General features: G+C 32.6%; 3 protein-coding genes across 4 annotated transcripts; all 3 read right to left on the bottom strand.

Moving 5' to 3' along the window:
* Positions 1-4,954: 4,954 nt before the first annotated feature.
* Positions 4,955-6,593, bottom strand: LOC140827957 (transcription initiation factor TFIID subunit 10-like). 2 transcript variants are annotated; one of them, XM_073190922.1, is made up of 6 exons: positions 6,340-6,593; positions 6,192-6,256; positions 5,863-5,925; positions 5,689-5,746; positions 5,572-5,622; positions 4,955-5,311 (listed from the first exon to the last, which is right to left on the bottom strand). In XM_073190922.1, the coding sequence occupies exons 1-6, from the start codon at positions 6,439-6,441 to the stop codon at positions 5,240-5,242; spliced, it is 411 nt and encodes a 136-aa protein (XP_073047023.1). In that variant the 5' UTR covers positions 6,442-6,593; the 3' UTR covers positions 4,955-5,239. The 2 variants fall into 2 exon arrangements, with proteins under 2 accessions (XP_073047023.1, XP_073047024.1); XM_073190923.1 differs by having other exon boundaries at positions 4,981-5,369; positions 6,340-6,592.
* A 1,035-nt stretch (positions 6,594-7,628) lies between these two features.
* LOC140825076 (uncharacterized protein At1g32220, chloroplastic-like) lies at positions 7,629-12,641 on the bottom strand. The gene is made up of 10 exons (XM_073186594.1): positions 12,426-12,641; positions 11,379-11,511; positions 11,181-11,269; positions 10,549-10,604; positions 10,392-10,447; positions 9,840-9,933; positions 8,956-9,035; positions 8,498-8,540; positions 8,095-8,186; positions 7,629-7,971 (listed from the first exon to the last, which is right to left on the bottom strand). Exons 1-10 carry the CDS (start codon positions 12,470-12,472, stop codon positions 7,798-7,800), a joined length of 864 nt encoding a protein of 287 aa, XP_073042695.1. The 5' UTR covers positions 12,473-12,641; the 3' UTR covers positions 7,629-7,797.
* Positions 12,642-13,222: 581 nt separating this feature from the next.
* LOC140825075 (ubiquitin-like modifier-activating enzyme 5) lies at positions 13,223-18,422 on the bottom strand. Its single transcript, XM_073186593.1, has 14 exons — positions 18,155-18,422; positions 17,433-17,501; positions 17,228-17,341; positions 16,587-16,715; positions 16,141-16,209; positions 15,859-16,011; positions 15,649-15,685; positions 15,054-15,136; positions 14,895-14,969; positions 14,339-14,413; positions 14,074-14,160; positions 13,814-13,929; positions 13,586-13,629; positions 13,223-13,475 (listed from the first exon to the last, which is right to left on the bottom strand). Exons 1-14 carry the CDS (start codon positions 18,242-18,244, stop codon positions 13,333-13,335), a joined length of 1,284 nt encoding a protein of 427 aa, XP_073042694.1. The 5' UTR covers positions 18,245-18,422; the 3' UTR covers positions 13,223-13,332.
* Between the last annotated feature and the right edge of the window lie 3,240 nt (positions 18,423-21,662).

The raw sequence follows: 21,662 nt of genomic DNA, 5'->3' as shown, positions 1-21,662 counted from the left end.
TTGACATGGTGCCAATGTATGCAGTGTCACATCAATATTTCAGAAAAAAAAATGACTAAATTGTCAAAAAAATGAAAAATACGGAACTAAACTAAAATTTGACAAATAAATTACCCAAATCACAAAATTATATAGTGACAAAAAATACAGCTTCTCCTGTATATATAAATCCAAGGATAGAACAAACGTCACCTTTTTGTAAATTCCAAGGGTACATAAATATTCCCCAGAAAACAAGAGAATACTTTGAATTTTTCACTTCATATTCAACCCGTTACGAATGAGCTAGGAAGACAAACATCAGATGAATTTTACTCATTTTCATATTATACTTGTTACCCTATTTCCAATCTTTTACTTGCCCATTGATTCTTGCAAGTACTATTATAGCCTCAAGTGAAGTCCAACGTTTAGTGGCATGCATGAGTTTATTAGTCCAAGTGTCACTTGAGATTATTTCTTGCAAAATCGTTTTCAACTGAAAGATGTAAATAATATATAATGAAAATTTAGATTCCTTTTAAAAGTTGACTTGAAACAAAAAACCCAGAAGAAAAGTATGAACACAAGTACAAATAATCAAACATGCATTTCGGTACGTGGGTTCATATTTGTGGTGAACCAACAATTCAAATGAATTGTTGTAGTATTGGTATTGGAATCCCTGCTGATCCCTAGCTAGTTCTGTAATGTCCATTTGCGGCATGAAAGTCGGAGAGAGCCATCGATATACAGTCCAAACCCATTTGTCCAACGTAGATATCCTTGTCTACCACGACTCCGATTCTTACAGGTTTCTGAGCCAAAATCTTGAAGTCCAAGAAGATGACAAAGATTAGATACTTTTAGTTCGTTTTATCACATAGTTTATGGCACAAACTATATATATATATATATTGCTTTCCTTGAATGTTTCCAATTAATTATCAGAATGATAAGTTTAAATATTCCATTTATAAATCCATTATATTGACAATGATTAAAGTATCTGCCACCTATTTTTTTTTTTTTTTTTTAACGATTAACGTTGAGGTTGATTATTTTAACAGCTTTTATGCATAGAAATTATATACAATAACGATCATAAAATTATGTGTATCCATTTTTATTTGCATAAAAGGATGGTTTCATTTAATTATCAACAGTTCATTTAATTGTAAATTCAAATGATAAAATATTTAATGAAATAATAATTCAAAACAATTCTGAAACCTATTTCACGAGTAACATGCTGATATTCTCCAAGAGTTCACGTCGATAGAAAGATTTGGCACCTCGATGTAGGCTCTTCATTAGCTAGTAGTATGCTCTAAGGGTTGAGCTGCTCGTCTATTAAAACGCTACGTAAGCTGAGTGAGGTTCAAAACATCATGAGATGGTTGGGTCCATATTTGGTGCGGTCATTAGAATATTGAGAGGACATTTCCCTAGTACGAGAGTAACTAGGGTAATCAATGAGTGCGAAAAAGCTTAATTGGCCATATTTCATTATAACGATTATCTACCAGTATTATTTTTAATTATAACTCATTTGTTCTTATTAATTTTGCTCTATGTATTAAATGATTAAAAGTTTTGAAAATCTAAAAAATTGCAATAATATATATAGGAATTTGTTCTCGAATTTATGGAAAATCGGAGAGCGATTTAATCGAGATGAACAAAATTTTCTATTTTAACGTAAAAGGCGACGAAATTATGCATATAGATAATTAGAATAAATATTATGATAAATGTGATCTTCAGTATTATTATTAATTCGACGAATCATATCGCGTATTTTAATACATGGAAATAGAATAATTGCGCTCTCCTTACATTGATATTATTGCGCTTATAATGAAAAATTATAGTAAGATATCGCTCTATATAAACGAACCAGTCGTTCGTCGCTTATACAACATGATCAAGTATTTCCTTGAAATCGCTACACATAAATTGTATCTTTATCGTTATTTTTCGAATTATTTGATCGCCTTGGAGTATACAAAGAATGGATCAAACATGTATCTTGCATTACTGGCCGTAAGTACAATTAATTATTTCTTGATTCCTTTATTTAATCGACATGTAGCCATTTTATTCTTTAATTATTTTCAATTTTCCTGATAGATGGCGCATTGATTAATTGATTGATAAATTTCTAGTCATGGATGAAATTTATTTGAATCTCTAAATTTAAAATTTTTCTGTAAACTGCTGATAATATTGATAAGTCGGTGAAAAAAAAATAAAGAAATCGGAATTTTTTTGAAAAAGAAATCAGAATTTTATTATGAAATACAAAATTAACTTTACAGAAAAATAATAAATTGTCAGGTAATATATATAATTAAGTAAGCTGATGTCACAAAAAGTGTCCTTAATTATCCACAGTAATATTCACTCTACAACAATATAAGAATTAAAATAATCAGACATTTTATGTTGATTATTCAAACGGAAAAATTCCAGAGTCAAGAAAATTGAAGAATTCGAAATAGATTATTGGAAGATTTATATATTTTAATTCAAAACCGAGTATAATAATCATAATTTCCCACACAATATAACAAAAGTTTGACCAATTTTCTACATATTTCAAAATTCAAAGGAAAATATTGCGAAATTGAATACAAATGTCAGAATTTGTTCATAAAATCAGAAGTCAGGATATAAGTTTAATTGGAGCCATCCAAATAGAAATTATTTCTTCTTGCCATAATATTAAAACATATCTCACATTTCATGCACACAATTTAATGTAAAAAATTCAAACTCTATCTATAAATACTTGTCCATTTTCTCTAATTATTCCACACAAGCAAACCAAAAAGAAGTAAAGCAAAAAAATTCTGCAACTTTCGAAATATCCCTTAGATTGCTAACATGAAGGGCGAGGGAAGCAGACAATCAAGAGGCCGACAAAAAATCCCAATGCAACTGATCGAAAACCAAGATGATATGTACGCAACATTTTCGAAACGCCGACTGGGAATTTACAAGAAAGCTACTGAATTATGCACTCTGTGCGATGTAGATATCGGTATAATCATGTTTTCTCCAACTGATGTTCCTTATTCTTTCTTCCATCCGAGGATGGACAGTGTTGTTTCCAGGTCCATGAACCCAGGTCAGCCGCAGTCAGACTTTGACCGCATTATTGATTCTCATACCCATGGGAAGGTTGAAGGGATGAACCAGGAGCTAGACAGGATTATAGCTTCGAAAGACGCTGAAAGAGTACGGTGGCAGCGCGCCATGGAAGAGATCAGAACTCGGAATATATGGATGCGCCAGCGGTTGGACACGCTCACCCTCGAACAAGCTCTTTTGTGGAGGGCATGGTTCAAGGAGTTGAAGACTCGGGTTACTCGACGGATCGAGCAGATTAAGAACCAGGCATCGAGTTCAGCGATGCCTCCGCTGCCTCCCCCGGAGGCTGGAGAGAATGTGGAGGACATGGTGGTTGCGGCTGGAACTGAAGGTGCTGATAATTTTCATCAGCCAGCTGTCATGCCGCCGGGTCAGTTCGGATTTCCTGGACAAACGTCGAATGACCCGAACCTTGGAGGCGGAGATCCTCCCACTCTGTACTATTTGCCTCCTCCTCCTCTGGAAGAGCATAATATGTTCGCCGGTGGCACGGGTCCTTCGCAGGAGCTTAATTTGGGTCCACCGGGTGGTGCTCCGAGTTATACCCCGTACTATGTGCCACCTCCACCGCCGCCGCCGCCGCCTGATCCAGCTTCTGGTGCTCCGCCAAATCAAGAATAAGCTTTCCCTTCTGATTAGGGGTGTTTATCACTTTATTCGATTCCATATTTTGTTTTTTATTTCAGTTTTTTTCATTTTAAAAATATATAATATAATATATAAACTATTTTGTTTGATTTTGTTTTCTATCAAAATAGTTCAATTAATCATATAAATATAAAAACAATATAATATATTATTTTTTCACGTGAATTTTTAATAAAATATTTAAATATAAAATCTAAATTAATTAACAAACAACAAACAATTAAAAATTATTCAAAATAATTTTTTATTCACTAAATATCATATCAAAATATATAATATAAATTAAAATATAAACAAAATTGTTAATTTAATGAAATTTCGATTTTTTTAGTTTTTGACATATATAATTTAAAATCGAACTTTATTCGGTTCGATTTTAATATTTATATCCGAAAAATTATGAATTTCAATTGGATTCAGTATTCAATTTTTTGATTTGGATTTTCGATTTTATCTGAAGTTTAAACACCCATATATCCAATCAGAAGGACGACGACGCTTAGTAGTCAGATTCGTTTTATTGCAAATTTTTAATGTATTTTTTTTTAACTTTGTAGAATTTGGCATTTGTAAGAAAGGTTTATTTCAAGTGTTTTCTCGTAATTTCGGCTCTTCAATATAATTGTGTTACTGGGCTCAAAGTTTATTTAGCAAAATCATTATGCATAAATAAATATTAGAAGTATATGAGAGGGGAAAAATTCATTCAATGAGGAAATTGCAAAAAATTAAAAATAATATGGATATATGTACAAGGTAAAAAAAAAAAGAAGTGTAAATACAAAATAAAATATTCAAAAAAGGAGTTTGAAGTTTGAATTATGTTTCTATTGATGTTATCTTATGTCCAAACTCTATGGCATACTAGTAGATAATTTTGTCTTGATTATGGCATAAAACTAAGACACTTAATTAAAAGCTAAAGGTTTGTAAACTTAATTTTTCTTATTTTCTTTCAAGCTAGTTTAGAAATAAATGCATAAAATATTTATATTATATCATCACTTCTGAGCATGTTATGCCTGCACATATATTGCAAGATACTTTTATTTTAAGCAATTTAAAAAAATTAAAAATTACAATGAAATTATAAAAAAAAGTTTTAAAATTATTTTATAAGATTTTATCATTATTATGAAGGTTTACGATGATTTTGAATGAAAAGTAAATAGTTACTTAAATTTAAACTTGATCAGATTCGAATAAAATTGAAATGATTTAATGAACAAGTAGTGAGACTACGATAATAGAGAGTTTTCTTCAATATTTAATATTAAATAAAATAAAAGTATATTAAATATCAAATAAAAAAGTATCAAAGTTAATCATTAATAAAGATAATGTTTGATAACATAGGAAACCAGATTATGATGCGCATGCTCCTGCAAATCATTTAAACTCGACAGGGAAAATACCTGAATGGAATCAAATATAGCTTACACATTACAGCACAACGTTAAAATTTCAGATGAATCCAATGTCGATCCAGTGAAGCCCCTCGTTGCTCACTCATCTTTTGGAGCAGAATCTAACATTGTCTATGGACTGCCAGCAAAGTATTCTAGATGTTTGACGTTAACACCATACTGCAAATTTACATAAAAACAGTCCAACCAATATAAAGCACACGGTTGTGAAACACACTCGTTCACTCAAGATTAATACAACAAAAGGATTAAACATTTACAAGGACGAGAGAAAGTTTAATAACATGCCATCTTCAAAAAAAAAAAACCCCCCATGCCAGTAGCAAATATGAGCATTTGTAAATGAAAATATAGTGGGTACCTCCCGCAAAGCCTTGGAAAGATCGTCCATGGTCAAGATGAGACGCTTATCCTGTTACCAAACAAGTGTTAAAAGTTGTAGATAACCACAGGAATTAGGAAGTGATACAAATTTCACCTTTTGCTGCTTATCTCTCTTGTCTTTAACTATAGATGACTGTCTAGCCTTGCAATGCCTGAAGATAAATATTATTCAAGTAGCATTATTGATAAGAATGAAACTGGAAACGAAATTTCGACCAAAAGAGATATATTCATAATGACAGCAAGTTACATAAAATGGAGAACATACTGAAGAGCATCAGTAGCAACATCTGTTATGAATTTCTGAGTGGCAACTGCTACCAGCCTCGTCCTGAGAAAGAAAAGGAGGCCGTGAGAAACAAATCCTATGCATGCTGATGAACACAGCAAAAGTGATAAACAAAAGGCCCAAAAAAACAGTAAAGTATTTCATTATAACAAATGAAAAAAACAGGGAAGCATGGGAAGTAAACAAGTAAAGTTTTCTCAAGGCAACGCTATAGGAAAAACTTGATCATTCAAATGGAAAATAAATCCTGTTACTTTATTTTCCATTACTCCAGGTTAAGCAGAGCAAGAAAGGAGAAGAGTACCTACAATCGGACATCGGGACACTGGAAGCCACTTTTTGCCAGGTAATGCTCCACCAATTCATCAGGAATCTGTACATCAATATAAAAATTGTAATTAATTCAAAAATAAGGGAAAGATAATCGTATACTTGACTAGATGTAATGGCTATCACCGTGGCCGTGTAGTCCATCAAAGAGGCGAGGAAATCGGTGAGTGCAGCATCATCGTCATGGCGGCCGTCGTTCGGTTGCTGCTGGCTGATTTGGCCGTTCATCGTTTAGCCAATTCTCCTTGTTTACCTCTTATACGGGTGGCGCGTGGTACGCGGAGAACACCGGAGATCAAGTAGGGCAACGTCGTCAAATCATACTCAGTACTGTTATTATTTTTTTAGAGTAATGTCGGGTTTACCCGCGAACGTAACGAACCCGATTACAAGAGAAATTTAATAGTTTTTTTATTTAAAAAAATCTGAATTTTATTTTAATTTTGTTTATAGTCTATAGACCATAAAGAAATTAAAATTGATGGGATCAATTAAATTAAATGAAGAGAACATAAATATAAAAATATTTATAATTATATTAAATATCAAATAATTTGCATTGCCTGACCAATTAATTAGAGAAATCACCATTAATCGTTAATTTTTTAATTAACTTTTACACAATCAAGAATTTAGAATTTGTATGAAAATTTATTGTTAAATAAATTAAATAAAAACTCAAGGTCAAGGTTGTTTGACTGAGCTTAAAGCTGATAAAAAATTATAAACAATTAATAAACTTTCAAAATAAACTATTTAACAGTTTATAAGTTTTTTTTAAAAAAATTTGAGATACATAAATTTTTTTCAAAAATATCTTATTTTAATATTTCGCTTCCCCAAAATATTTTTATATATCTTCTTAAATCCACATTTTATCCTCATTTCTTAATTTTTCAATCTATCACTTTAATTTTTTATATTGTTCAATATAAAAAACTAAATTGTTAAATTTTTATTGAATACATTAGTGATTACAATTTTCTAAATCAACATATACTTATAAAAAAATCATAAAAATAATGCATATATATATATATATATATATATATATATATATATATATATATATATTTCGGAAACTTATGCTATTATTTTAACAATAATAAAAATCATAATAATAAATATGAGTGGATTTCATATTCACAATAAAAAATAATAATTTTAGCATAAAAAAATAATATTCTTTTATGGATGATCCAAATAAAATATCCGTCTCACAAATACGACCCGTGAGACCCTCTCACACAAGTTTTTACCACATATTAATATTTATTTTAAAATAAAAGCTGACGGCTTATAACCTGCCTCTTAAAACAATATTTTAATAAAAACTTATAAATTTTTTTAAAATAAATTTAACCAAATACCGTATTCTTTATATTATATAAATGTATAATACATATCACAATGAATTAAACATTTAAAATCCATTGTAAATAAATGGTAAAATGGTGCAAGTAATCTAAACATTAAAAATCCATCAAATATGCTTATTATCTAAATGGTGCCAGCCAGCTATGGTCTAAAAATTTATTCAGGCCTCTACACAACAATTCACCGTAAGATAATCAAGCCAAACGCCTATCTCTGCTTACTATACCGTAATAACCCATAGACGTCGACTATGCCTGGAGGGAAAACTGGATCCGTCGCCGCCCTCACAGCAACCTTGGCAACTGCAGTGACATTAACTGGAGGATTGAAAAGGGGTCCGATCAAGGGGACCTGACTCAGAGGTTTAGCATGCTGCAGCACCTGCAAAATTCAAGAGCTCATGGAAACTCAGTTCCTCGGCTAAGGCCTTCTCTTTTCCGTCGGATGGTTCAATATGCATGATGGAAAACCGAGAATAGTAAACAGACAAGTAAAGAATCTCACCATCTCTAGTGGAGAACCAATCACACCAAGAGGCAACTTCATGCTCCCAACACGGCGTGTTCCATAAATAAATCCAGGCCTCAGAATTACCCCTAAAACCGAACCGATTGCGAAAAATTTCATCAGGGCCACAAATCCGTTTTCTATATGCTAAAATTAGGGTTGGTAAGACTACAAGAAGCCTAAGTCACACGAATCTTTCAATTCAGAAATTAAAATATGCAGGCCTACGAATTGAAAAGGACAAAAATTCAAGAAGTGAATAACAGTTTCTATCGAGAAGGAACAGTTTGCACAACAGCATGCTGCAAGCATCCCCATTCAGATCAAGAGAGCATTACGCGAGACGCTGAAATGATTTTGTTCCATAAACTATATTTTCTGCAGGACAGAGATAGCTCACCTCCATATGGATATCTAACTTGTAATTCTGTCTCAGCTGCTCTCTGCATCACATTGAATACACAAAACATTAGGACATAAAATATAACAAGAAGGCACGTGGCACGTGGAATTCTAGTAAACTTTTGATTGCAGCTTCCCTTCCACTTTTAATGGCACACACATTTTCTAGTTGTTTCCGAGCTTTGATATTGTCTCTCGGGTGTTCCCTAAAGCCGAGCGCCACAATTAGTCTGGTCTACTCATGTAATGATGGAAAGCTGGGGTGACCAACAAAATTACCGGGTGGTGGAACGGTTGATTTCTAGTATTTAGATAGAAGCTGGGTGGTGAGAAACATACCAAGTACATGTTTGGGTAAATTCGTTGATTAAACAAAACACAGGAAAGCAAAAAATATCCTTGTAGCAACAATAACCTCACGATTGGTGCAACAAAAAGGAGCGTTTTTTACAATACCTTTCCTTCATAATATCCTTGAAGCACGTAATTCATCACACCAAAGTCAGCAGCCGAAATATACACAAATCTCTTTACTCCTACGAATACAAAGAAAGAAAATTTGAGTACATTTTTTTATTTGTATTGGACCTTTTCCTAACGAGTAGATGAAGGAGCTCAAATCATATGTTGTATACAAATTATTTTTAACTGATTTCTTTCAACAGGAGTTCTAGTTTCGTATTTTCTGTGAAAAATTCACGTTTGTCGAAATTCAAAATCCAAAAGCAAAATGTTTCGGAATTTGTATAAACTGTAGATGGATTTCTTCAAATGATGGCACGCGACTCCTAGCAAATACTGAATCCAAACATACTACTAAATTTTGAACAAAATAGCAATAAATATGCCTAATTGCACTATTTCACACTAGATAGTTGATAGTAAAAACCTTTTTTTACCAAACATAATAAAACTTCTGAGTGCGATAGAATAACTCAACTATGCTCACCAAAAAGGTCCACTTTACCAAGTGAGGATATAGAGAAGTTTCGAGCCATTTTAACCAAATTTATAGAATTCTCTTTTATGTTCACAATTGCTAATTTCCCCCTAAAAATGATAAACAAAGAGAGAAAACACATTTCAGCCTCCCAAACTTCCAATCAACTGGAAATAGATACAAATGGGCATAGATGTATGCAATAGTCTTGGGGCCAAACAACGAGTTTAATTGATGCTACGCACACTTTAAAAAGTTGCAAAGTATATACAAAGTTTGTGAGAAGATTAAACTAAGGTTATATTAGATTTTCATCATTTATGTCAGACGCTTCTTTAAATTTTCGGTAACTAAGAGTGTAAGAACAAGTTAACTGCCAAAAAGAAAAGCGTGGCAGTACCTTCTTCTGAGGCAGCTCTTATAGCATTAATATTTGCAGTTCCGTTGATTTTGTACATTTCCGCATTAGAACCAAAACCACCAACACAAGAAATCTGCAGGAGAAGAACATTCGGATATGGAGAAAGGGAAATTTGACAAAAGGAGTAGACAAACTTAAAAGTCCCTGGCAGGTATGTTACCAATGGGACAAATGGTAAAATAGATAGCAAAGGAAAATAGAAAAACCACGGAAAAAGTTCTCTCAAATATATTGGATACAAGGAATAAGCCCACCACCCTCAGCCTCTCAAAATTCAAACGAGAACTTTTTTATCAGTGTATAACTCTGAAGTTTCTCGTCCAAAGTCACTCAAACATTTTTTATATATAATTTTAAATTATATGTTATAATAAGTAATACGTACAATTGAAGTCACTCCCTTCAATACATCCTTCTCTAAATTCAAACGAGGACATGTTGAGCAGAGTATACCTCTGAAATTTCAAGATCCAAAGTCGCTCAAACGTGTTATATATGTTTAATTATATATTACAATAAATGAATACATACAATTGAAGTTACTCCCTTCAAGACATCCTTCCACGAATCCATCGAAAAAAGATTACCTTCAAGCAAGTCAGAAAGGAACTAAAATGAATGAAGACTCTTCGCAAAATGAAAACAGGAAAAAATGGTGAATGTTTATACTTAACAAGAAGAAGTAAACCTTGATTCCAAATCACACTGCTTGCCCAGGGTTCACCGATCGAGGATCCACCTGATCTGCAAATAGCATTTCTGTCAGGACCAGACGAATCAAAACCAAATTGAAAGTTCAGAAAAAATATGAGTGAAGATCGATGGGAAGGTCATTAAAATGATATCATAACTCATTCCCTCCGAAGGTAAATAAACTTCTGCTTAAAAATAGCAACAATGTTTTACTTGCACTCAATCTACATGTCATTCAATAAAATATATCACAACAAAAGGTGTCAGTAACCGAGCTCCGTTAGGATGGATAATTCACTCAAAATTTTAAAGATGCATAGACACTATAAATGAAGATTCTAGGTAGTTAAAGAACCATTCTATTACATTAACTTAGTATGCTGCTGGTGAACACCCTTTTGAAAAAAGCAACTCCAGCTGACGAATGCAAGAGTTGAAGCAGTTACACAAAAACGTATTGTTAAGAATTTCCTTGGAAGTTTGGGGCAAAAAAGAGAGAGGTGACAGTGGGAACCCCGTGAGACTCCTTTCCCCCTCTATTATAAGCTTTCTTTTTCAAGCGGTCATCCTCGTATATACTCAGCAGTCAGACAAATCAAGGAGACAATCTCAAGTGGGATATAATACCTGCTGAGGCTAGAAACTGTCAAACCACGGTCCAAAGCTTCCTTGCAGATATGAGAACCAACAAATCCATTTCCGCCAAGCACAAGCAACTGAATTATAAAACCATAAAAATCCAGTATGATCCCAACGACAGGTAGCAAAAAAATTTATGGCCTGGTGATGCAATTTTATGCCATTGGAATACAAAGATATACATACCTTCTCTGTTGGAGGCGGAGGGACATGTACCGTCTCTGCTTCATCAACTTTATCAATTTTAGGAGGATTGTTATTGTCAAAAGGATTTTCAGAAACAGTGGATAGAAACCGCCCCTTTCTTGAGGCCGCAATTCTGAGGTTGAAAAAATGTTATTTGAAGTAATATAAATAACCAGAAAAGAAAAAAGAACAGATTCAAATAAAAAAGGGCAAGAGGAAGACAAAAGAGACAGTAAATGAAATATCATTACCAAATGAACACTCGAGGAGATGCATAAATCACTCAGACTCGTACAGCTTATATATGAAAAATTTGTAATTTTAAGGGCTTGGCCTTTAGCGCTATGCATCGGCTTCTTTTAATTTGAGTGAACTCAAAGTCAGACTTGAACTACCTTCATGATCACTTCTAAAATTGCTAGAGCTGCAGTGTTATAATATACACAACCGTTTTTCCAAAACCTAACTCAAAGATCAGCTTCTAGGTAATGAATTAAAAGCTGAGACGAATCAAGGATTTAGGCATTTATCGATGAAAAATGAAAATAAAATCATTAGAATTACAAATCAATTCCCTTGCTGGTATAGGAAATGAAAAATGCAAGGGCGTCCTCCGAAAAAAAGAAATCAAATAAGTTCATGAACAAAAAAATTGCATTTCTTGGAGAAAAAGTAAATGCTCCAATTTGAAAAAAATACTAATCAAGGAGGAAATAGGTTACGGCACGCAAGCAATACCCAAAACCAATTCAGCATTTCGAACCCCGATAATCTCCTCTAAGAAAATCACAGTTACTCAACACTTAACAAATCACAAACAAAGAGCGCAATCCCACAACCGACATACTGGTTAAAAACCTAATTAACACACAATAATACAAGCACCCCCAATCAAGACGGGAAAAAAATAACACAAAAAGAATCGTTTTTTCTACAATACTCCCACTTTCCCATACAAAAGATGAGAGAAAATAAACAACGAGGAATCAAGAAAATCAAGAACTGGGTAAAAAAAAATTAAATAAATAAATAAAACGGTAAGCTTACGAGGATACGATGGAGGAGAGCTTTGAACGACTAATCAATCGAGACATTATTATTCCCTTCAGCTTTAGCTCCAAAAAAGGGCAATCTTTTCGCGAAGTTTGTGTTTATGGCAGCTTATGGGCGAATCGCTCCGTTCTGAGCATCAAGTGGAATGCATAATGAGGCAAGCATACTGGAGCCAAATTCAGGCACGTGGCGGATTCCAACGTCGACACGTAGGACATTAATGCGGCTGCCTGCCAGAACTTTCCATCGGGTTGGGATTTGGATACATCATTTGATACACGGCCCATCTATTTTGGGCTCAATTAAAATTCGAAAATATAAAACCTGATTAATAGCTTAATGAATTTTTTCTCTTCCAGGCAATTAGTTCAGTCAGGATATGCGACAGTGAAGTGCAAAAAATGTGTACTTTTATATACTATATAAATATATTTATAACTTTGTGTGATAATTTTAATCTAAAAATAATGAAATAAAAATAGATATAAAAATAAATGGGTCGAACTTTTATCCAATTTGAACAGATTTTTAAACCAAGCTGGGCCAAAATGGGTTTAAAACTATGAGCATCGAGGGTGTAATTAGACTCGAGTGATTCAACCATCCATCGGAGTCGAATTGAAATAATCCATGAAGTTCAAATCTTGGAATATAAATAATTTAATTTAAATAAGAAAAGTAATCGAAACATAGATTGATTGCAACACAGTTGGGAAAAAAATATATATTGGAATCACTTAATCATGGCATTGTCCTGACGTTTTTCAAGATATACATATATATATATATATATATATATATATGTATATATATATATATATATATCTTAAAGAACATCTGGCAATTCTTCTCGGCTCTTTAGGTTGCATTCCATGCGAAAGTTAATATAATTTATCAAAAATTAAGGACCGGTATTAAGGGCTTCAAGCTGCCTTCTCAGATCGTCCAGGTCGGTAACAGTATCCTTGGTTTCCTCGGAAGCAGACCGTGTCTGAAACTCGTCGGCGCTTGGAAGCTCATGAACGAGACCTTCTGGCAGAGTACCTGAACGAGCAAAGAAAGTGAAGATAAAAAACGAGGCAAACTGTGGTAGTGGAGGCGAGAAAATTTGAAAATAGAGAGAATTGACAGCATAAGAGGAGAAAAGATATAACCAGAATTGGAAGCTGAGCCTTGTATATCACTGTCATCAACAACACTGATCACAACAAAGATCAGAATACAGCTTAAAAACTTGAAACAGTACGAAAATGGATGCATTTACAAGGTTTACATTGTCAAGCCTATATTAGTCTAGCGGATCTACCAAGGCTACTTTAATAAAGGTTTGATTTATGGTTTTTCAAGGTTGACATCCGAAACTAAAATCAGGTGCAAGTTACCTTATATTCCATTCATTATCTTCATGGAGACACTCGGGTTCCAGTACTTCATCAGCCTCCATTTCGGCTCTAGCAGCAGCAGCATCCCTTGCTGGCTTTGCACGTATGTATTCTTTCTGCATGATAAATATTTATTCACTACATGAAAAAATTGAATAGTTCGGTAGACATCTATACAAAATAATGTATAATGGAATATATTAACATGGATTTTGGTTTTACAACAATTTATGAAAAAGTATCCTCTGGGTTAACATTACCTGTCTCTCCAAACAAGCAGCATTAGAACATTGAGGGTTGGGCTTCATTTCCATAGTTGGAAAGTAGTCTTTGAGGGCATTGTAACCCTATAGTTGAGAAAGTAAAATCAATCATTAAAAAGAACCGAAATGAACAAAACAGCAACATATTCTACAGAAAGGACAATCAGGCACTGTATCTTATTTAAGGAGTAGGGATACAAGCAGAGGATGTGATAATAATAGAGAATGTCAAACAGAAAATCAAGAGTGTGATATGAATTACCAGATAAGGGGTGACTTTCCCAAATTTCAGCAAGTATTTAAGTGTATTCTGTACAAGAAGGCCAGCAACAACTCCCTTCGAGTAAAATTATGTAGTTAGGTTTGAAAATAAAATGCCAAAGGAAAGAGAAATAGCATCAAGTTATGACAATATGAATTCATAGAGAAGCCAGCAGGCAGCAATTGGGCTGTACCCCACTGAAAGGAGATGGGGAAAATAATCCAGCGGAACAAAGTATTGATCGATTTCAAACTAGCAAGAATACATCAAACCAATTTCTAAAGAACGTTGTGTGGAATATAGTCAAATACAAAATCCATTTCTGTGTTACAGCCTACGGCCCTACAGGAAATAAAAATACAATAACGATACTAATATATGATAACAAATAGAGTTCATAACAATTTTGTTTATCCACACGATTCGTAAACAACTATAATCCTTGCCAATACAGATTGTTAGAAATTATTAATTTGACTCTCAGCAGTAAACCAACTCTCACTCCGAAAAACACAGAGAAAAGGCAACAGAGCAGAGAGAGCAAAAAATTGTTTACCATTGTAGTAGGTAAAGATGCAGCGCAAACCCCTTCACGTTTTAAGGTTCTTTCATCAACCCCTGATGCTACAACCTAAAATAATTTCATCAATGAATGATTCACTTCTGCTTTGTTTTCAAGTTCAGAAGGAAAAACGTTTTCAAATGGTAAACCTACCAAGGGAGGTGCACATGCAAAACAGGCAGTTTCACCAGGAATCAACAACTGTATGTGACCGGAAACAGCATTCTCGGAAACACCTGTGCAAAGTATTTCTCGAATAAATCCACGCACAAACATGTCGCACAATAATATACATTATCTTTTTTATGTAGGTCCACCTTATAAGAATTTATTATTAATGTGATCAAAGAAGAAAAAAGCAAATAATTATGCGACTTGACTTCCAAAGTCCTCAGGGATCTTGAAAAAATCAATGAATGAAACAGTTCTCATTTTTTATACAAGACGCTGGACAAAACTCAAACGATCAGCAATTAACTTTAGAATCATATGGAGATAAGTAATGCCTCCTAAGTACTTTCAAGAATGGTTTTATGTAGAAACATAGACTAGACCATAAATAATTGAAGCCAATTCTTCCAACATTATCTCCAATGCTACAGCAATAACTCATTCAAGAAAATGACTCGCTAATCTCACTAAAATATCCAACATAATACAAGGACGAAGAAATTGAATTTTGCAGTTCTAAAACAACAATGATTTCTAAAGTTAAATTAACCGAAAGCAGTAACATTGTATTATTTACCAGACTCCATCCAAGTCTGATTCAACTCATTGCAAGCCTGCATATACAACCACACGTTTCAAGTGAGGTAAAATGGAGGGAGCAAACTAAATCTCCTCAATTTAGTATATTAATTCTAGCCCACATCTGGAATACAAAATGACAAGGTACTGAATCCAAACTATCTGCATGCAAAAAGAAAATTTCAGATTGCAAGATAACAGGACTCACCTGATTTACCACCATCCTTGCTTCATAATTATCCACGCAGCTGACAACAAGATCAACTCCACTACCTTCTTTGTCGGGACAAAATGAATTGTTTTTTAAACTTGACATAAATGTTTCAAAACCTTGCACTGTTGCGATGTTCAATGTATAGCTCTGAGAAAATATATCAACCGATCAACATCACAGAAGCATGTGTTAGAATCCTTAAAATCACATTTTGAACTTTTTTTTTGAGTTGGGGAGGGAGTGGCGAAAGAGCTAAAGTCATCATGAATACTTCACCTCAAGCACAACATCAGGGTTTATGTCTGAAAGAGTCTGAACAGCAGCGTCTGTTTTAGTCATACCAGCCTAGAAATGGGAAAAAACTGACCTCGTATAGTGCTTGTCGAAAGAAAAAATGTAGCCTAGGATTGGAATTATTTGGAAGTAGTTATTCATAGGAGTTTCTACATAACATCACTTAATTAAGCTTGGAGAAGAAGATAAAATATTGAAAATATTTTTCTCAAGCTTTTTTTTCCTGTTTCTTCTCAGACCAGAAAAGGATTATTAACTTTCGTACTTTTGCTCAAGGAAAGATTCCCCAAAATCAGTAACTTGAAAAACTTAATAGCTTTTGAAAGGTCTTAGATAAACTGCATAATAAACCAAGCTCACTTCAAGAAATGAAAAGAAAAGTAATCTCATATCCCCGACCACATGATATAATAAGTGATAAAAAGCACCTGATCTGGACGGAAAAAAAGTCTATTCATGTTAGCTAACTCCACTTTATCATAATCGTACAACAAAAGGCGACCGATACCACACCTTGTTAGCATTTCAGCAGCAACACTGCCCACACCACCTATACCCTGCAAAGCATAAACAGTGATATGAGGACAATAGAAGATACTATACTATTACACCGCACATAAAATTACACATGTATTAGACCGACATAAAATTACATTGGTTTTACACCAACATAAAATTACATAGGTTACTTCTCCTAAAAAAATACATAGGTTGCACAAGGATTTAACCAACCGCTAGAAAGTATCTCCTTCAGTAGTTTAGAAGAAATTACAAGAAATGTAGCTGAAAAGGGAAGAATAATCAAGCACTTGAGAAAAAGGAAATGGCACAAATTTTTGCAACAAAAAATTCTTAATATTCTGATTCAAACAGAATGAACAGTGCATAAGTCTTGCATGAATAATTGCTAACATTCATAAGCATGCATATTATATAATGCTTATGCATGAATAATTGCTAACATTCATAAGCATGCATATTATATAATTAAGCACTGTAAAAACTCACAAAAATTAAAAGAACAATATTTAAAGACAGGCACATCTGAAGAGAAATTTTGAGTACGGACAACTATGGCAACAGAGAATTTCCGTATTCTTTCATAGTTTTCCACGATTCCCATCCTTTGAAGTGCCATGAGCCTGCTATAAGGGTTGCTATCAACCACCTCTGCGCTCATATCCTATAATGTATTGGGAAAAATGCACTATGCTTGAAATATCATCCATAGTTCAGTAAAATATTTATGGCATCAAAATATGCAACAAAAGTACCTTGATTTTGGAACGCTGCCCAACCCCCACCTTTTCCATTGTAGAAAGTCGCTCAACACGTGTACGCATCTATGCACCAAAAATATCAAAAACACATATATCTACACCCAATGCAGGTCCATGAAAATTAAGAATCAACAACATAGCATCTTCGAGAAATTTTTTGAATATGATGCAAAATCATTCCTTTAGCCGTATCCCCACATTTTCTCCTCCCATGGAGCGACGAATCCTATCATTCGTTTCATTTTAACTGTCAGTCACGTCCCTACGTCTAAAACTTGGTTAAAGATAACAATTATGTCCAATTTCTTTATACCTATCAGAATGATAGCAAAGTACTAAAATTTAGGACAAATATAAAATTAAATAACAACCTTTATACATGAAGCAGATATTAAAGCCACCATTACTAAGATTCTTGCACCGAGATTAATAAGCTTCATACCCTCTGAATTCCAAATAATTTGTACTCGTCAATTTCCATTTTGAAAGACCAAATCCTACATGATCCCTAAACTCAATGAACAAAACAATGTGAAACAATCCGACAACAGAGCGCGAACTAAACAGGCATATAGACCAACAACGTCGAAAAATCAGATGATAGATTCATAGGGCTCCACTGATACGCCACGGCAGAAGCATCAGCAAAGAAAACGTAATTCCTCCACAGAACAAATAAAAAAAATTCCCAGAAATGCACGAAACCCAAAAATCACCTTATCAACTAAAGCTTGATGGAGTGGATCATGTAAAGAATCTCTGAGCGTATGGAGATCACCTAACAAATCTTTCAGTTCTGAGTCCATTAGCTCAGGATTGAACACACCCAGTCAATTCTTGTCGGAATTCAGCTCGATTATTGAAACCCGGTTCCAATTACAAATTGGGTGATCAAATTCAGTGTTACTTGTAAAAAATGAAGAAACTTTTTTATTCAATAACAATCGGTTTCAATCGAAAAAAGTATGAAACTCGTTTGAGCCGGTCAGTAGTATAGCTCGAATGGCAGTAGGAAACCGGTTTGGAATGGTGAAGCGGTCCTTAACGTGTTTTGCGAGGTATACACCAATGAAAATCCGCCACGGATATCTCGGCTTTCTTTCAATCCTCGGCTGGATAATATAAATTGTTTAAGCTGCTTCTATTTATTTTTTGGTAAAATAAAATATTTTTTATCCTTAATAATATAATATACAACGTACATATGTATAATGACAAAATTATGTATGCATAAATATTATATAATACAACAATTTACATTGCATTATATGAATGTATATGTATAATAAAAAATTATATGCAGATGTCGTGTCTTTCTTAAGGAGCAACATTTTTTTGTAGCGGAAGTAATTTTTTTAAATGTTAATTTGCCATTTATTTTTAAGATAGTTTGATAAATAATTCAAAAGCACTATAGTTTGATAAAAAAAAAATTAAAAAAATTAGTGTAATCTGATTAAAAAAACACGATTAAACAAAAACATAAAATATTTATTTGTTCATGATTTTAATAATAGAGGGGAAATTTTTTTTAAAAAAGGAATACATTCTGTTGATTTTTTATTGCTACAAATTGAAACCGTATAATATTGTTATCATATTAGATACATATTTAACATTTCAATAGATATAAGTACTTCACATCAACAATAATTATCTCATTGATTGCACTTATTTCAATATATAGTAATAGAATATATGATATTAGATCTTATATCAATTTTAGGATCGAACGTTTGTCGTTTTACCAAAAATTATATCTAATGATAACTATACAACTTTAATATTTTAAACATTAAATCAAATCTAATATCACATTTCAATTGTTTGTCTAACAAGATCAATTATTACATTAAAATATCTTTCATAAAATACCTAAAAACGATTTAAAATAAACCCATTATTCATCGAATTTTTCTACATTTTAAGAAATTATATTTTATGTCACGTATCCACTCATCATTTGTCAGGGATCGATTAATTGGGATTGACCAACTTCAAAGTTTTGGGATTGCTTTGTTTGAGTTGTATGAATGAAACCACGTACTTGTAAAGAAAAGCAGATTCCTGAAAAGCAGAGAAATCCCAATCAGGCAACAATTTACATTATTACAAGAAAATTAACTAAGATCACAATCTAGGCGAAGCCTCGTAGATGTGAAGCAAATGATTGTTTAATGTTTAGTGGCAACGATTTTGGTGCTTCCTTATCCATAAAGTGAATAATAATGGCTGACTTAAAATATGTTAAATGTCGCATATTCACCCTCGATGGAAACACTAATTGCCCCAAAATAATGAAACGCCATCATTGCAATCTTGGTCTATATTATATTTGATATACTCAGTTTCGTCTGATAAATATAGATCTATATATATTTAAAAAAATTATTTGGAACACAAATTTCACAGAGAAATTTGCGATTTTATTTTTATTTAATGACTGTTTTAATACGACAAAAAAATTTGTTGGAGAAGATAATATATTAGATGAATATGTGTAGATTGCTAAAAAAATTAAAGAAAATAATATTAAATAAAAAAATATAATATATTTTTGAGAGAGTAGGCCTCTTGTGAGACGATTTCATGAATCTTTAGTGAAACGAGTCAACTCTACCGATATTCATAATAAAAAGTAATAATCTTAGTATAAAAAATAATATTTTTTCATGGATTACCTAAATAAGATATTCGTCTCACAAAATACAACTCGAAGACCGTTTTACACAAGTTTTTGTTTTTTTTAAGATGGTTTTAAAAAACATAGCATTTATATTTGAGAGTTAATAGGTCTTCCCATTTTAAGCATATAATTTGTAGTCTCTTTCGTTAGATACGATATTATTATTATTATTTTATAATTCAAAGGTGGACTCATAAATTTCAATTGTAGTGCCACTTTTTCTTTCTTTCTTTTTTTTTACTCATATTAATTGGTATCATTGCGCAAAAACGAACGTCTTTTTTACTTTCAGAAGTAATATTATAAAAAATTATATTTTTGAAGAAAATAAAATATTAAAATCGAAAAATACATCCCATAAAAACCATGGGCCGTCGATTGTTCATTCCCCCGTCATAAAATATATGTAGTTAGTTAGTCTTAAAGTTATTATATTTGTTCGTTATTTTCTTTATTATTTGGTTCAATTTTATTAAATTGTATTAAAAAAATTAAGAATTTCCTTCCTTGAATTTTGATTAAAAACACGCTTACATTTATCTACACTATTAATTAAAATTAAATCTCAAAACCAACTTTTGTATATCGATGAAACTCTTTAATAATCTCAAAAGTACTGTTAAGCCAATCAACTTTATATTTCACTCTTTTTTTTTTTTTACTTCATACTTTCTTCGCAACTATTTCAGTTTAAAAATTAATAACTTTCATTATCAAATATATATTTTTTTCGATTTTCTACTTGATCACACACACAGCAACTAATTAATTAATTAATCGTTCATGGTTAATGATTGAATTGGAAAGTTAGCACATTTCACGCTTGTTTGAAATTTTGGAAATATTTCGATCGAGATAGTGGAAGGTGACGAAGTAACTAGGTCCAATAAAATAATGGTACACTAAATCTGGATATGGTTTAACGGATCTAATTAATAAAACCAAATCCAAGAGAGGTGGCAGTCCTTTCGCTTTGCTTACTGCCATTTACGATCTGTATGCTTTTATTTGGCGTAAACTTAAAGCTGTTCATAATGCAAATTCACTCATCTTGATTATATTTTTGTATGTTATACTTGAATACCAAGTATTTCTCTCTCTTTTAAAAAAAATATTTTTGAATGTTATCCATGTCTTATATTTTTTCGATTGCAAAAATTTGTGTGAGACGGTCGTATTTTTTGAGACGAATCTCTTATTTGGGTGGTCAATGAAAAAATATTACTCTTCATGCTAAGAGTATTACATTTTGTTTTGAATATTGGTAGAGTTGACCCGTCTCACGGATAATGCATGATCCAATTGCCCTCTCACTTTACTCACAATTATTTCCTTTTTTTTTTTGGCATTCCTTTGATTATGATTGCGGTCCTTGTCATGAGGCGCAACAAAACTAAATCACACTAAAAAGAAAAAAATGATGGAGTGCAATTTCCATGTGATGGGACTAAATGTTCATTATTTCACTTTAAGCATTTTGTTATGCAAGTTGAGAATAAGAATCGGCACTATGTAGGAATATCAATGTTAATTAGTTT

This window comes from Primulina eburnea, chromosome 3 (genome assembly GCF_022965805.1).
Source record: "Primulina eburnea isolate SZY01 chromosome 3, ASM2296580v1, whole genome shotgun sequence".
NCBI lineage: Eukaryota > Viridiplantae > Streptophyta > Magnoliopsida > Lamiales > Gesneriaceae > Primulina > Primulina eburnea.
This window is presented reverse-complemented; position numbering and strand designations above follow the sequence as displayed.

Excerpts from the sequence above, each read along its gene's own strand:
- LOC140827957 (XM_073190922.1), bottom strand. The coding sequence starts at position 6,441 with ATGAACGGCCAAATCAGCCAGCAGCAACCGAACGACGGCCGCCATGAC. Across the intron at positions 5,926-6,191 it reads CAGTGTCCCGATGTCCGATT|GACGAGGCTGGTAGCAGTTG; the intron begins GTAGGTACTCTT and ends TTTCTTTCTCAG. Across the intron at positions 5,312-5,571 it reads TTTCCAAGGCTTTGCGGGAG|ATTCTGCTCCAAAAGATGAG; the intron begins GTACCCACTATA and ends AGACAATGTTAG.
- LOC140825076 (XM_073186594.1), bottom strand. The coding sequence starts at position 12,472 with ATGTCTCGATTGATTAGTCGTTCAAAGCTCTCCTCCATCGTATCCTC. Across the intron at positions 10,448-10,548 it reads CAGTGTGATTTGGAATCAAG|GTAATCTTTTTTCGATGGAT; the intron begins GTTTACTTCTTC and ends ACTTGCTTGAAG. Across the intron at positions 8,187-8,497 it reads AGTTAGATATCCATATGGAG|GGGTAATTCTGAGGCCTGGA; the intron begins GTGAGCTATCTC and ends GTTCGGTTTTAG.
- LOC140825075 (XM_073186593.1), bottom strand. The coding sequence starts at position 18,244 with ATGGACTCAGAACTGAAAGATTTGTTAGGTGATCTCCATACGCTCAGA. Across the intron at positions 16,210-16,586 it reads TTTTTTTCCGTCCAGATCAG|GCTGGTATGACTAAAACAGA; the intron begins GTGCTTTTTATC and ends TCCCATTTCTAG. Across the intron at positions 13,476-13,585 it reads AGGCTCAGCTTCCAATTCTG|GTACTCTGCCAGAAGGTCTC; the intron begins GTTATATCTTTT and ends TTGCTCGTTCAG.